The following is a 13,818-nucleotide window of genomic DNA, read 5'->3' on the forward strand; positions in this document are numbered from 1 at the left end:
ATCACACAGGATAGGATTAGATACACAGCTCAGCAGACAGTATCACACATGATGGGATTAGATACACGGCTCAGCAGACTGTATCACACAGGATAGGATTAGATACACGGCTCAGCAGACTGTATCACACAGGACAGGATTAGATACACAGCTCAGCAGGCAGTATCACACAGGATAGGATTAGATACACAGGACAGGATTAGATACAGCAGCAGTCCATGACCTTGGAGATTATGATGACATTAGAAGCTGCTGGTGTTGTTCTAATGAGACCTAATTCACCTGTTGGGTGCAGCCTCTCCTCAGCTTGTAGCTCCTCAGTGTGGCCGGCAGGGGCGCTATTCCCAGATACTTCTCTGTGTACGGAGGGTGCAGCTCCTCAGTGTGGCCGGCAGGGGCGCTGGAGGGCGCTCGGCTGACAGTGGAGGCTCAGACCCCGGCAGACTCGCGGAGAGATGAGAGCAGCGTCCTGAGCCCTGCACAGTGAGTACACACCGGGGCCCCTGCCACTTGTGCTGTGGCCCCACTTGCTGATGAGTATGGGTCTTTGGAGGGTGAGGGGTTGCTCCTGTGGGGGTACCTTGGTCTGAGCATGCTGGGAGTTGTAGTGTTATCACAGGTTGGAGTGCCACAGTTCACACCTCTGCGGCTGTTACTAGAGGGGGGTGCGATGCTTCCCCGTGCGATGTCCTGCATCCTTCCAGTACACCCTGGGGCACTGTTTGCAACATCTCTGCTTGTGGTCAGTGAATGGAATCATTCTTGTTTACATGCAGTGGCTGAAAACCAGTGCAGACCTATCTCAAAGCTGAGGGTTTGTTACACTTGTATCCAGTCTAGACAGTTCAGACTCCAGACTGATACATTGTAACAAACCACCAGGACAGATTTGGATGTGTGCTGCTGATGTGTTTATATCACAGAGGATTGTCTGGACTGGATACAATGTAACAAACCTTCAGCTGTGAGAAGTATGACCTCTGTGTCTAGGTGTTTATGGGTCACTTCTCACTATTCTTTTCTGTGCGGATGCTGGAATTTTTTTGTAATTATTTATTTTTAACCTTTTTTCCAGTTTGTCCCGGTCTGCCAGGGGTTAACGCGCCTCCCTGCCCCGTGTGTGGTCCGCTCAGATATCGCAGGTTATTAATTTTGGGCTTGTGTCGCTTTTCTAGCCTCGCCCTCATTGCCGTACGCAAGGGACCTGTGGACCTCGGAGCTAAATACACACTGTAGTAATGAGGGACGTGGAAGGGATAGGCAGTGCACTTAAAGGGGTGCTCCACTCGTCTGAAAATGCCTAAATTAGCAGTTCCCTGGTATAATTAAAGTTGCTGGTCTTCAGCCCAAGAGCAGTCACATCAGAGACTGCTGGTTTATGGTCGTCTGTGAATGTCCTAAAATATCCGCCACGTCGGAAAAAAAAAAACGGATGCCGCTGCAGGGATTCCAGTACCATTCAGCGATTGTGCAGGGAGGGGGAGGTGTTTTTAGGGTATGTGTTCCTTTAACGGCTCTTCAGTGCAATGTGATTGGTTGCTATGGGCAACATGGCTGGTTTTGATCACGAGCCTCAGCTGGCTGACAACTAACACGGCCTCTGTCAAAGCTGCTGCAGGGGTTGTCACCCAGCTATGGCGTGATGGAGCCCCCTGTTACCTGTTCTGTCAGCCTCTAGGGGGCGCATGCTGGGACATGGTCGGTGCCCGCTCCATAGTGAGCTATTGTGAGGGCTGCAGCGGAGACCTTCCTGACTACAGACCCAGCTTTCCCAGGGACAGATAAAGCGAGAAGAATGTTTTTTGCAGATGTGTCCAGGACTTGATGTCTTCAGTCTCTTCTCCTGACTACATAAGGGGTGTGGCTCTCACATCTGATCACATGTCATTATATCAGTGATGTCATCAGCAGGGGGCGGGGCGGTGACAACCTCTCAGACATTATATACAGGCAGGTTGTCAGATGTGATAGATGTTCCTGTAGTATAAGGAGTGTGGATCTCATGTCTGATCCCAGTGTAAATCTATCAGGGATGGGGAGAAAAACCCGGCGCGCTGCACTGCGGACTGGTATGAAACGTGACGAAGCAACTCACCAAAAATTATGATGTAATCTTTTCCTGATTTAGGTTTACTACTTGTACCTAATCAAGTCTAAATTTACTATTTACCTCGGTTTTTTTTTTATGTATCATGGGAAAGCTTGTTATGTTGTATCTGACCTTTTTAAAGAAAAAATTCAATAAACAAAATGTTGCAAGAAATAAAATAAAAACATGATAATCAGCAACGCGTTTCAATGGCGGTCCGCCGTCCTCATCATGGTAGGTACAAGATGTATATACACAATGATGACCGGGAAGTGAATGGTATATAACTGGTTAATACACTGCTAAATACATAACGCATGAAAAGTATATAAAGGAAATTAAACGTGATCCCAGCATTAGGATAACCGCGCCAAAAAGAAATGATTAATTAAAACAAGCCAGGACAGGAAGTGACATCACAAGTGTTACCGCAAGACAGGTAAACATTAATGTACGCACCAAAAAGAGAGTGGAGGGGGAACGGTGAATAGACACAGCTATGCGAACGTCGCGCAGTCCCCGCGCCTCCTCAGGCCCTCCGCCGCGCAGTCCCCGCGCCTCCTCGGGCCCTCCGCCGCGCAGTCCCCGCGCCTCCTCGGGCCCTCCGCCGCGCAGTCCCCGCGCCTCCTCGGGCCCTCCGCCGCGCAGTCCCCGCGCCTCCTCGGGCCCTCCGCCGCGCAGTCCCCGCGCCTCCTCGGGCCCTCCGCCGCGCAGTCCCCGCGCCTCCTCGGGCCCTCCGCCGCGCAGTCCCCGCGCCTGCTCGGGCCCTCCGCCGCGCAGTCCCCGCGCCTCCTCGGGCCCTCCGCCGCGCAGTCCCCGCGCCTCCTCGGGCCCTCCGCCGCGCAGTCCCCGCGCCTCCTCGGGCCCTCCGCCGCGCAGTCCCCGCGCCTCCTCGGGCCCTCCGCCGCGCAGTCCCCGCGCCTCCTCGGGCCCCCCGCCGCGCAGTCCCCGCGCCTCCTCGGGCCCCCCGCCGCGCAGTCCCCGCGCCTCCTCGGGCCCCCCGCCGCGCAGTCCCCGCGCCTCCTCGGGCCCCCCGCCGCGCAGTCCCCGCGCCTCCTCGGGCCCCCCGCCGCGCAGTCCCCGCGCCTCCTCGGGCCCCCCGCCGCGCAGTCCCCGCGCCTCCTCGGGCCCCCCGCCGCGCAGTCCCCGCGCCTCCTCGGGCCCCCCGCCGCGCAGTCCCCGCGCCTCCTCGGGCCCCCCGCCGCGCAGTCCCCGCGCCTCCTCGGGCCCCCTGCCGCGCAGTCCCCGCGCTTGGGGGGGGGGGGTCTGATTAAGAATGCGAAAATCTGATTTGGGGGTCTGCTCTGAGGTCTGTTGGAAAATATATATTTTTTCTTATTTTCCTCTTCTAAATCCTAGGTGCATCTTATAGTCCAAAAAATACGGAATGCACCATTCACTTCCGGGTCATCACTGTGTGTGTATATATCTTGTACCTACCTTGATGAAGCAGCCTGATGGAGGCGGACCACCTTCAAAACGCGTGATTGTCATGTTTTTATTTTTCATAAGACATTTTATACCAGTGCCCAGTTTTTCCCTCTTCTTCTGGGCGTTCTTCTCCACGTGTCTCCTCCGGCCTGGTGACCTCCTGTCCAGGGAGTGAATTCACTTTCATACTTACCTGGGTACTGCACACAGACATTTGAAGATATTACACTAGGGAGCGCCCCCCTTCTCTTCTCTGATCAATGATGTCATCAGCAGGGGGCGGGACTGTGACAACCTCTCAGACATGATATACAGGCAGGTTGTCAGCAGTAATGAATAAATGTTACTGTAGTATAAGGTGCCTGGATCTCATGTCTGATCACAATGTCCTGATATGAGTGATGTCATCAGCAGGGGGCGGGGCTGTGACAACCTCTCGGTTTGCTCTTCTCTCCACTGAGTGGGTCGTGCAGTTGGCCCTGGGGCCGTGTTGTTTACCAGAGGGCCACATGTCTGATGATGCACGATGCAGGGGAGGTGGGCGGCTGATGAGGCTCCGCTGCAGATGATGATTCACTCACTTCATGGAAAAATTATTATCTGTGAAAATTTAACCTCTTCTCTTCTTCAGTTTCTTACAAGTAGCAGATAAATCTTGTAGAGTTTCTAAGAAAAAATAGGATAATTCAGGGACTGGGACCTTCCTTAGAGGGGAACTCCACTTAGAAAAAAAATGTTGCAAATTACATTGAAATAGGTTTGCAGATACTTTGTGTTACTAATCCTGTTATTTAAGAGCAGTATTATAGTAGTTATATTCTTGTACATAGGAGCAGTATTATAGTAGTTATATTCTTGTACATAGGAGCAGTATTATAGTAGTTATATTCCTGTACATAGAAGCAGTATTATAGTAGTTATATTCTTGTACATAGGAGGCAGTATTATAGTAGTTATATTCTTGTACATAGGAGCAGTATTATAGTAGTTATATTCTTGTACACAGGAGCAGTATTATAGTAGTTATATTCTTGTACATAGGAGGCAGTATTATAGTAGTTATATTCTTGTACATAGGAGCAGTATTATAGTAGTTATAGTCTTGTACATAGGAGCCGTATTATAGTAGTTATATTCTTGTATATAGGAGCAGTATTATAGTAGTTATATTCTTGTACATAGGAGCAGTATTATAGTAGTTATATTCTTGTACATAGGAGGCAGTATTATAGTAGTTATATTCTGTACATAGGAGCAGTATTATAGTAGTTATATTCTTGTACATAGGAGGCAGTATTATAGTAGTTATATTCTGTACATAGGAGCAGTATTATAGCAGTTATATTCTTGTACATAGGAGCAGTATTATAGCAGTTATATTCTAGTACATAGGGGCAGTATTATAGTAGTTATATTCTTGTACATAGGAGGCAGTATTATAGTAGTTATATTCTTGTACATAGGAGGCAGTATTATAGTAGTTATATTCTTGTACATAGGAGCAGTATTATAGCAGTTATATTCCTGTACATAGAAGGCAGTATTATAGTAGTTATATTCTTGTACATAGGAGGCAGTATTATAGTAGTTATATTCTTGTACATAGGAGCAGTATTATAGTAGTTATATTTTTGTACATAGGAGCAGTATTATAGTAGTTATATTCTTGTACATAGGAGCAGTATTATAGTAGTTATATTCCTGTACATAGGGGCAGTATTATAGTAGATATATTCTTGTACATAGGAGCAGTATTATAGTAGTTATATCCTTGTACATAGGAGCAGTATTATAGTAGTTATATTCTTGTACATAGGAGGCAGTATTATAGTAGTTATATTCTTGTACATAGGAGCAGTATTATAGTAGTTATATTCCTGTACATAGGAGGCAGTATTACAGTAGTTATATTCTTGTACATAGGAGGCAGTATTATAGTAGTTATATTCTTGTATATAGGAGCAGTATTATAGTAGTTATATTCTTGTACATAGGAGCAGTATTATAGTAGTTATATTCTTGTACATAGGAGCAGTATTATAGTAGTTATATTCTTGTACATAGGAGGCAGTATTATAGTAGTTATATTCTTGTACATAGGAGCAGTATTACAGTAGTTATATTCTTGTACATAGGAGCAGTATTATAGTAGTTATATTCTTGTACATAGGAGCAGTATTATAGTAGTTATATTCTTGTACATAGGAGCAGTATTATAGTAGTTATATTCTTGTACATGGGAGGCAGTATTATAGTAGTTATATTCTTGTACATGGGAGGCAGTATTATAGTAGTTATATTATTGTACATGGGAGGCAGTATTATAGTAGTTATATCCTTGTACATGGGAGGCAGTATTATAGTAGTTATATTCTTGTACATAGGAGCAGTATTATAGTAGTTATATTCTTGTACATAGGAGGCAGTATTATAGTAGTTATATTCTAGTACATAGGAGCAGTATTATAGTAGTTATATTCTTGTACATTGGAGCAGTATTATAGTAGTTATATTCTTGTACATAGGAGGCAGTATTACAGATATATCTATAGTTTTTCCAGGAGGTTCCTCCATTTGCTTCTTGTGTATAAATATTGATTAGCATATAAATATCTTCGTGCCCTTGGTTTTCTATTTGTACGCGCAGTCTCTCTTTGCTTTCCTTATCCGAATCTTATCTCTCGCCCGCGTTACGTCTGATGACACTGGGTGAATGACGTGTGCAGCGCACGATCAGCACTGAAATAACAACTATTATGTGATCACACCTAATGTGTTTTTATATCAATAAGGAAGCACGCCGGGGTATGGAGAAATCAGTAGGCATGACTAAGGCTACTTTCACAATGGTGTTTTGGTTTCAGGGCTCAGCGGTCCAAAACGGATCAGTTTTGCCCTTAATGCATTCTGAATAGATAAGGATCCGCTCAGAATGCCTCAGTTTGCCTCCATTCCGCTCTGGAGGCCGCTTGCAGTGTTTTGGTGTCCGTCTGACGAAACTGAGCCAAACGGATCCGTCCAGACACACAATGTAAGTCAATGGGGCGGATCCGTTTTCACTGACACAATATGGCACAATAGAAAACGGATCCATCCCCCATTGACTTTCAATGGTGTCTTGCTCCACACCACATCGCGGACAGAAAAACGCTGCTTGCAGCGTTTTTCTGTCCGCGATGGGGACGCAACCAAATGGAAAGGAATGCATTTTGGTGACTCCGTTTCATTTAGTTCATTTTTGTCCCCATTGTTAATGAATGGGAACAAAACTGATTTGTTTACTTCCGCTATTGAGATCCTATGACGGATCTCAATAACGGAATTGAAAACGCTAACATAGTAACATAGTTTATAACAGGCATGCTCAAACCTGCGGCCCTCCAGCTGTTGTAAAACTACAACTCCCACAATGTCTTACTGTAGACTGATAGCTGTAGGCTGTTCAGGCATGCTGGGAGTTATAGTTTTGCAGCAGCTGGAGGGCCGCAGGTTGAGCATGGCTGGTTTATAAGGACGAAAAAAGACATTTCTCCATCCAGTTCGGCCTGTCATCCTGCAAGTTGATCCAGAGGAAGGAAAAAAAAAAACTGTGAGGCAGAAGCCAATTTTCCTCACTTAAGGGGAAAAAATTCCTTCCCGACTCCAATCAGGCATCAGAATATCTCCCTGGATCCACGACCCCTCTCTAGTAGCTATATCCTGTAATATTATTACACTCCAGAAACACATCCAGGCCCCTCCTGAATTCCTTTATTGTACTCATCATCACCACCTCCTCAGGCAGAGAGCTCCATAGTCTCACTGCTCTTACCGTAAAGAGTCCTCTTCTATGTTTGTGTACAAACCTTCTTTCCTCCAGACGCAGAGGATGTCCCCTCGTCACAGTCACAGTCCTGGGGATAAATAGATGATGGGAGTGATCTCTGTACTGACCCCTGATATATTTATACACAGTAATTAGATCTCCCCTCAGTCGTCTTTTTTCTAACGTGAATAACCCTAATTTTGATAATCTTTCAGGGTCCTGTAGTTCACCCATTCCAGTTATTACTTTAGTTGCCCTCCTCTGAACCCTCTCCAGATCTGCTATGTCTGCCTTGTTCACAGGAGCCCAGAACTGTACACAGTCCTCCATGTGTGGTCTGACTAGTGATGTGTAAAGTGGTAGGACTATGTTCTCATCACCGCCATCTATGCCCCTTCTGATGCAAAACATTATCTTATTGGCCTTGGCAGCAGCTGCCTGACACTGGTTTCTACAGCTTAGTTTGCTGTTCACTAAAATTCCTAGATCCTTTTCCATGTCAGTGTTACCGAGTGTTTTACCATTTAGTATGTACGGGTGACTTGCATTATTCCTTCCTATGTGCATAACCTTACATTTGTCAGTGTTAAACCTCATCTGCCACTTATCTGTCCAAGCCTCCAATCTATCCAGATCCCTCTGTAGTAGTATACTGTCCTCTGTAGTATATATATACAGTATACTGTCCTCTGTAGTATATATATAGTATACTGTCCTCTGTAGTATATATACAGTATACTGTCCTTTGTAGTATATATATACAGTATACTGTCCTCTGTAGTAGTATACTGTCCTCTGTAGTATATATAGAGTATACTGTCCTCTGTAGTATATATAGAGTATACTGTCCTCTGTAGTATATATAGAGTATACTGTCCTCTGTAGTATATATAGAGTATACTGTCCTCTGTAGTATATATAGAGTATACTGTCCTCTGTAGTATATATAGAGTATACTGTCCTCTGTAGTATATATAGAGTATACTGTCCTCTGTAGTATATATAGAGTATACTGTCCTCTGTAGTATATATAGAGTATACTGTCCTCTGTAGTGTGTGTGTGTATATATAGAGTATACTGTCCTCTGTAGTGTGTGTGTGTATATATAGAGTATACTGTCCTCTGTAGTGTGTGTGTGTGTGTATATATAGAGTATACTGTCCTCTGTAGTGTGTGTGTATATATAGAGTATACTGTCCTCTGTAGTGTGTGTGTATATATAGAGTATACTGTCCTCTGTAGTGTGTGTGTATATATAGAGTATACTGTCCTCTGTAGTGTGTGTGTATATATAGAGTATACTGTCCTCTGTAGTGTGTGTGTGTATATATAGAGTATACTGTCCTCTGTAGTGTGTGTGTGTGTGTATATATAGAGTATACTGTCCTCTGTAGTGTGTGTGTGTGTGTGTATATATAGAGTATACTGTCCTCTGTAGTGTGTGTGTGTGTGTGTGTGTGTGTGTGTATATAGAGTATACTGTCCTCTGTAGTGTGTGTGTGTGTATATATAGAGTATACTGTCCTCTGTAGTGTGTGTGTGTGTGTGTATATATAGAGTATACTGTCCTCTGTAGTGTGTGTGTGTGTGTGTGTGTGTATATATAGAGTATACTGTCCTCTGTAGTGTGTGTGTGTATATATAGAGTATACTGTCCTCTGTAGTGTGTGTGTGTATATATAGAGTATACTGTCCTCTGTAGTGTGTGTGTGTATATATAGAGTATACTGTCCTCTGTAGTGTGTGTGTGTGTGTGTATATATAGAGTATACTGTCCTCTGTAGTGTGTGTGTGTGTGTGTGTGTGTATATAGAGTATACTGTCCTCTGTAGTGTGTGTGTGTGTATATATAGAGTATACTGTCCTCTGTAGTGTGTGTGTGTGTGTGTATATATAGAGTATACTGTCCTCTGTAGTGTGTGTGTGTATATATAGAGTATACTGTCCTCTGTAGTGTGTGTGTGTGTGTGTATATATAGAGTATACTGTCCTCTGTAGTGTGTGTGTGTGTGTGTATATATAGAGTATACTGTCCTCTGTAGTGTGTGTGTATATATAGAGTATACTGTCCTCTGTAGTGTGTGTGTGTGTGTATATATAGAGTATACTGTCCTCTGTAGTGTGTGTGTGTATATATAGAGTATACTGTCCTCTGTAGTGTGTGTGTGTATATATAGAGTATACTGTCCTCTGTAGTGTGTGTGTGTGTATATATAGAGTATACTGTCCTCTGTAGTGTGTGTGTGTGTGTATATATAGAGTATACTGTCCTCTGTAGTGTGTGTGTGTATATATAGAGTATACTGTCCTCTGTAGTGTGTGTATATATAGAGTATACTGTCCTCTGTAGTGTGTGTGTGTGTATATATAGAGTATACTGTCCTCTGTAGTGTGTGTGTGTATATATAGAGTATACTGTCCTCTGTAGTGTGTGTGTGTGTGTATATATAGAGTATACTGTCCTCTGTAGTGTGTGTATATATAGAGTATACTGTCCTCTGTAGTGTGTGTGTGTGTGTGTGTGTGTATATATAGAGTATACTGTCCTCTGTAGTGTGTGTGTGTATATATAGAGTATACTGTCCTCTGTAGTGTGTGTGTGTGTATATATAGAGTATACTGTCCTCTGTAGTGTGTGTGTGTGTGTGTATATATAGAGTATACTGTCCTCTGTAGTGTGTGTGTATATATAGAGTATACTGTCCTCTGTAGTGTGTGTGTGTATATATAGAGTATACTGTCCTCTGTAGTGTGTGTGTGTGTATATATAGAGTATACTGTCCTCTGTAGTGTGTGTGTGTGTATATAGAGTATACTGTCCTCTGTAGTGTGTGTGTGTATATATAGAGTATACTGTCCTCTGTAGTGTGTGTGTGTGTGTGTATATATAGAGTATACTGTCCTCTGTAGTGTGTGTGTGTATATATAGAGTATACTGTCCTCTGTAGTGTGTGTGTGTATATATAGAGTATACTGTCCTCTGTAGTGTGTGTGTGTGTATATATAGAGTATACTGTCCTCTGTAGTGTGTGTGTGTATATATAGAGTATACTGTCCTCTGTAGTGTGTGTGTATATATAGAGTATACTGTCCTCTGTAGTGTGTGTGTATATATAGAGTATACTGTCCTCTGTAGTGTGTGTGTGTATATATAGAGTATACTGTCCTCTGTAGTGTGTGTGTGTGTGTATATATAGAGTATACTGTCCTCTGTAGTGTGTGTGTGTGTGTATATATATATTCACACACTCTCACACACACTCTCACACACACTCTCACACACACACTCTCACACACACACTCTCACACACACACTCTCACACACACACTCTCACACACACACTCTCACACACACACTCTCACACACTCTCACACACTCTCACACACTCTCACACACTCTCACACACTCTCACACACTCTCACACACTCTCACACACTCTCACTCACTCTCACTCACTCTCTCTCACTCTCACACACTCTCACTCTCACACACTCTCACACACACACTCCCACACTCGTGTATGTATACAGTCTACTGGCCTCTTCCGTGTCAGTTACTTTAGTGTCTTCTTCAATGTATACTTTACTGTTTTAAGCCTTCTACAAGATCATTAATAAATCTATTGGAGAGAATAGGGCCCAATGTGAAAGTAGCCTAAGTGCATATGTTTTCGCGGAGGGCGTGTTCTCATAGACGTGGAGTCCACCCTGTATGAGTGGAGATGTCCGTGTCTCATGTGGTGGTACATGTCACCTGCCGGTGACCGGTTGCTTGTCGGGGACGTCTTGGTCCCTTTTCTCCAGTAGTCGGTGATCTGAGGAGTCGGGAGTTTGGAAGGAGCCGTATAATCCTGAGCGTCAGGCCGCCCCTACCTGCTGACTTATCCCGTCTCAAGTCATTATGGGTCTGAGAGCGGCTGCTCAGACTCTTGTGTAAGTATCTGCACTAATTAGTCGCTCTAGGAAATTTCCGGTCTTAAGCCCGGCAGCCGCTTCTTCTACAACAACAACAACAACAACATTCTTGACCTTCGGAGGATTCCTTACAGTGACTGCGGCGGGAAAGAGATTTCCTGTAATCCTGTTAACTATTTAATAACTGGTAAATCTGGGATGAGCGGAATGGGGTTTCTGCGCGTTCGTAACTACACAGGTTAACCCTATAAGAGCCGCATAGATTGGGTCTTGGTTTTGAGCACTTTGGTTTTTGGTTTCAGAGTGCTGCTTTGTTTTCTTTGCAGCCGTACGGTAAAGTGAGCACTGTTCCCATGGCAACCAGAGAAATAGACAAATCTCTTTTACCCCTACCATAAAGATGGAGGTCTGTCCTTGGAGATGACTTGTGGACGGACTTGCGTGAGGTCATCCTAAAATCACTAGACCAGAGGGCGCCTCTTCCAACTTCTGACCCTTTTCCACCCTCTCGGCCGAACCAGCGGAGGTCACATAGCTGGACATCTGGCCAGTTAGAAACAGGAAGTGCCTTGTTTCTATCGCGTCAGGGGGTGGAGCTGACAACTTCTGGTCCCCTGATTGACGCTATTCAAGCAACTTAGTGGGTGAAATCGCACCCATTATTTCAGTTTTGATAGGACGTTGTAAGGATGTCATTATCTGACCCTACTGACAACGTCCCTTTAAATCCATTCATGTCCCCCATACTGTCTCATAAAGTAATGATCATGGAGGGCGGTTTCTGCACTTCCCGTCACTTGGCCTATAGAAGACCACTACAGTCGGCCGCTACCCATAGAGCGATAATCCTATTCACCTACACTATAAATGGAGAGATGGTCCCTTTTTAAGATGGGTAGTGTCTGGCCGACTCCATGTCCTATGGCCGCCGCTATATATCATATAGTGCGGGTAACGAAGAAGAGCTATCGCCTAGTAGACGTGCGGCCGTCCTCCCGCGTCTCATGTCGCACACAAGGGAAGGGCTGTGGTTTGGATCGGGTGACACATAAAGCCGCCAACCGGTTTCCATTTCTGTCCCAAAAGAAACGTTAATCCGCTCTTATCAAAGGGACTTGTTATAAGATGGTCCCTATGTCTGAGGATATATGGGGGAGGAGGGGGCGTCCGTGATGTAGTAGGCTTTGGAATTCTGCTCCATACAAAAGGACGATTCTCTATACAAAACGGTCGGGGGCCGCGTCGTGGGAATGTCCAGGAGGTGCCTCTCTCCATCTGTCGTCCCTTCTTCCACCGCTGATAAACATTTTTATTAGTATTTTTATTACGCATCATATAGAACTGGAAATTGTGTTGGAAACCATCAGCAAGTTGCTGTGTATTGAACTATTGTTCTTGCTTTCATTCAATACTGGGCGAGTAGGCTGCGGCCCTGACGGGCTTTATATGCCCCCTAAAACTCTTTGCTCACTGGAAACCACAAACGGGCAGGCTAGTTGCGTCTGACATACAGGGAGTGCAGAATTATTAGGCAAGTTGTATTTTTGAGGATTAATTTTATTATTGAACAACAACCATGTTCTCAATGAACCCAAAAAACTCATTAATATCAAAGCTGAATATTTTTGGAAGTAGTTTTTAGTTTGTTTTTAGTTTTAGCTATTTTAGGGGGATATCTGTGTGTGCAGGTGACTATTACTGTGCATAATTATTAGGCAACTTAACAAAAAACTAATATATACCCATTTCAATTATTTATTTTTACCAGTGAAACCAATATAACATCTCAACATTCACAAATATACATTTCTGACATTCAAAAACAAAACAAAAACAAATCAGTGACCAATATTGCCACCTTTCTTTGCAAGGACACTCAAAAGCCTGCCATCCATGGATTCTGTCAGTGTTTTGATCTGTTCACCATCAACATTGCGTGCAGCAGCAACCACAGCCTCCCAGACACTGTTCAGAGAGGTGTACTGTTTTCCCTCCTTGTAAATCTCACATTTGATGATGGACCACAGGTTCTCAATGGGGTTCAGATCAGGTGAACAAGGAGGCCATGTCATTAGATTTTCTTCTTTTATACCCTTTCTTGCCAGCCACGCTGTGGAGTACTTGGACGCGTGTGATGGAGCATTGTCCTGCATGAAAATCATGTTTTTCTTGAAGGATGCAGACTTCTTCCTGTACCACTGCTTGAAGAAGGTGTCTTCCAGAAACTGGCAGTAGGACTGGGAGTTGAGCTTGACTCCATCCTCAACCCGAAAAGGCCCCACAAGCTCATCTTTGATGATACCAGCCCAAACCAGTACTCCACCTCCACCTTGCTGGCGTCTGAGTCGGACTGGAGCTCTCTGCCCTTTACCAATCCAGCCACGGGCCCATCCATCTGGCCCATCAAGACTCACTCTCATTTAATCAGTCCATAAAACCTTAGAAAAATCAGTCTTGAGATATTTCTTGGCCCAGTCTTGACGTTTCAGCTTGTGTGTCTTGTTCAGTGGTGGTCGTCTTTCAGCCTTTCTTACCTTGGCCATGTCTCTGAGTATTGCACACCTTGTGCTTTTGGGC

At 44.5% G+C, this 13,818-nt stretch overlaps 1 protein-coding gene across 1 annotated transcript in view; it reads left to right on the forward strand.

Moving 5' to 3' along the window:
• The first annotated feature begins 392 nt into the window (after positions 1–392).
• The window catches only part of LOC121009381 (dual specificity testis-specific protein kinase 1-like), a 33,199-nt gene continuing 19,773 nt past the window's right edge, over positions 393–13,818 (forward strand). The window contains exon 1 of the mRNA XM_040442467.1: positions 393–483. Coding sequence (XP_040298401.1) covers position 483 — 1 coding nt within the window. The 5' untranslated portion in view covers positions 393–482. The remainder of the gene's footprint in view (positions 484–13,818) is intronic.

The sequence above is a fragment of the Bufo bufo genome, chromosome 8 (genome assembly GCF_905171765.1).
Source record: "Bufo bufo chromosome 8, aBufBuf1.1, whole genome shotgun sequence".
NCBI classification, from domain to species: Eukaryota; Metazoa; Chordata; class Amphibia; order Anura; family Bufonidae; genus Bufo; species Bufo bufo.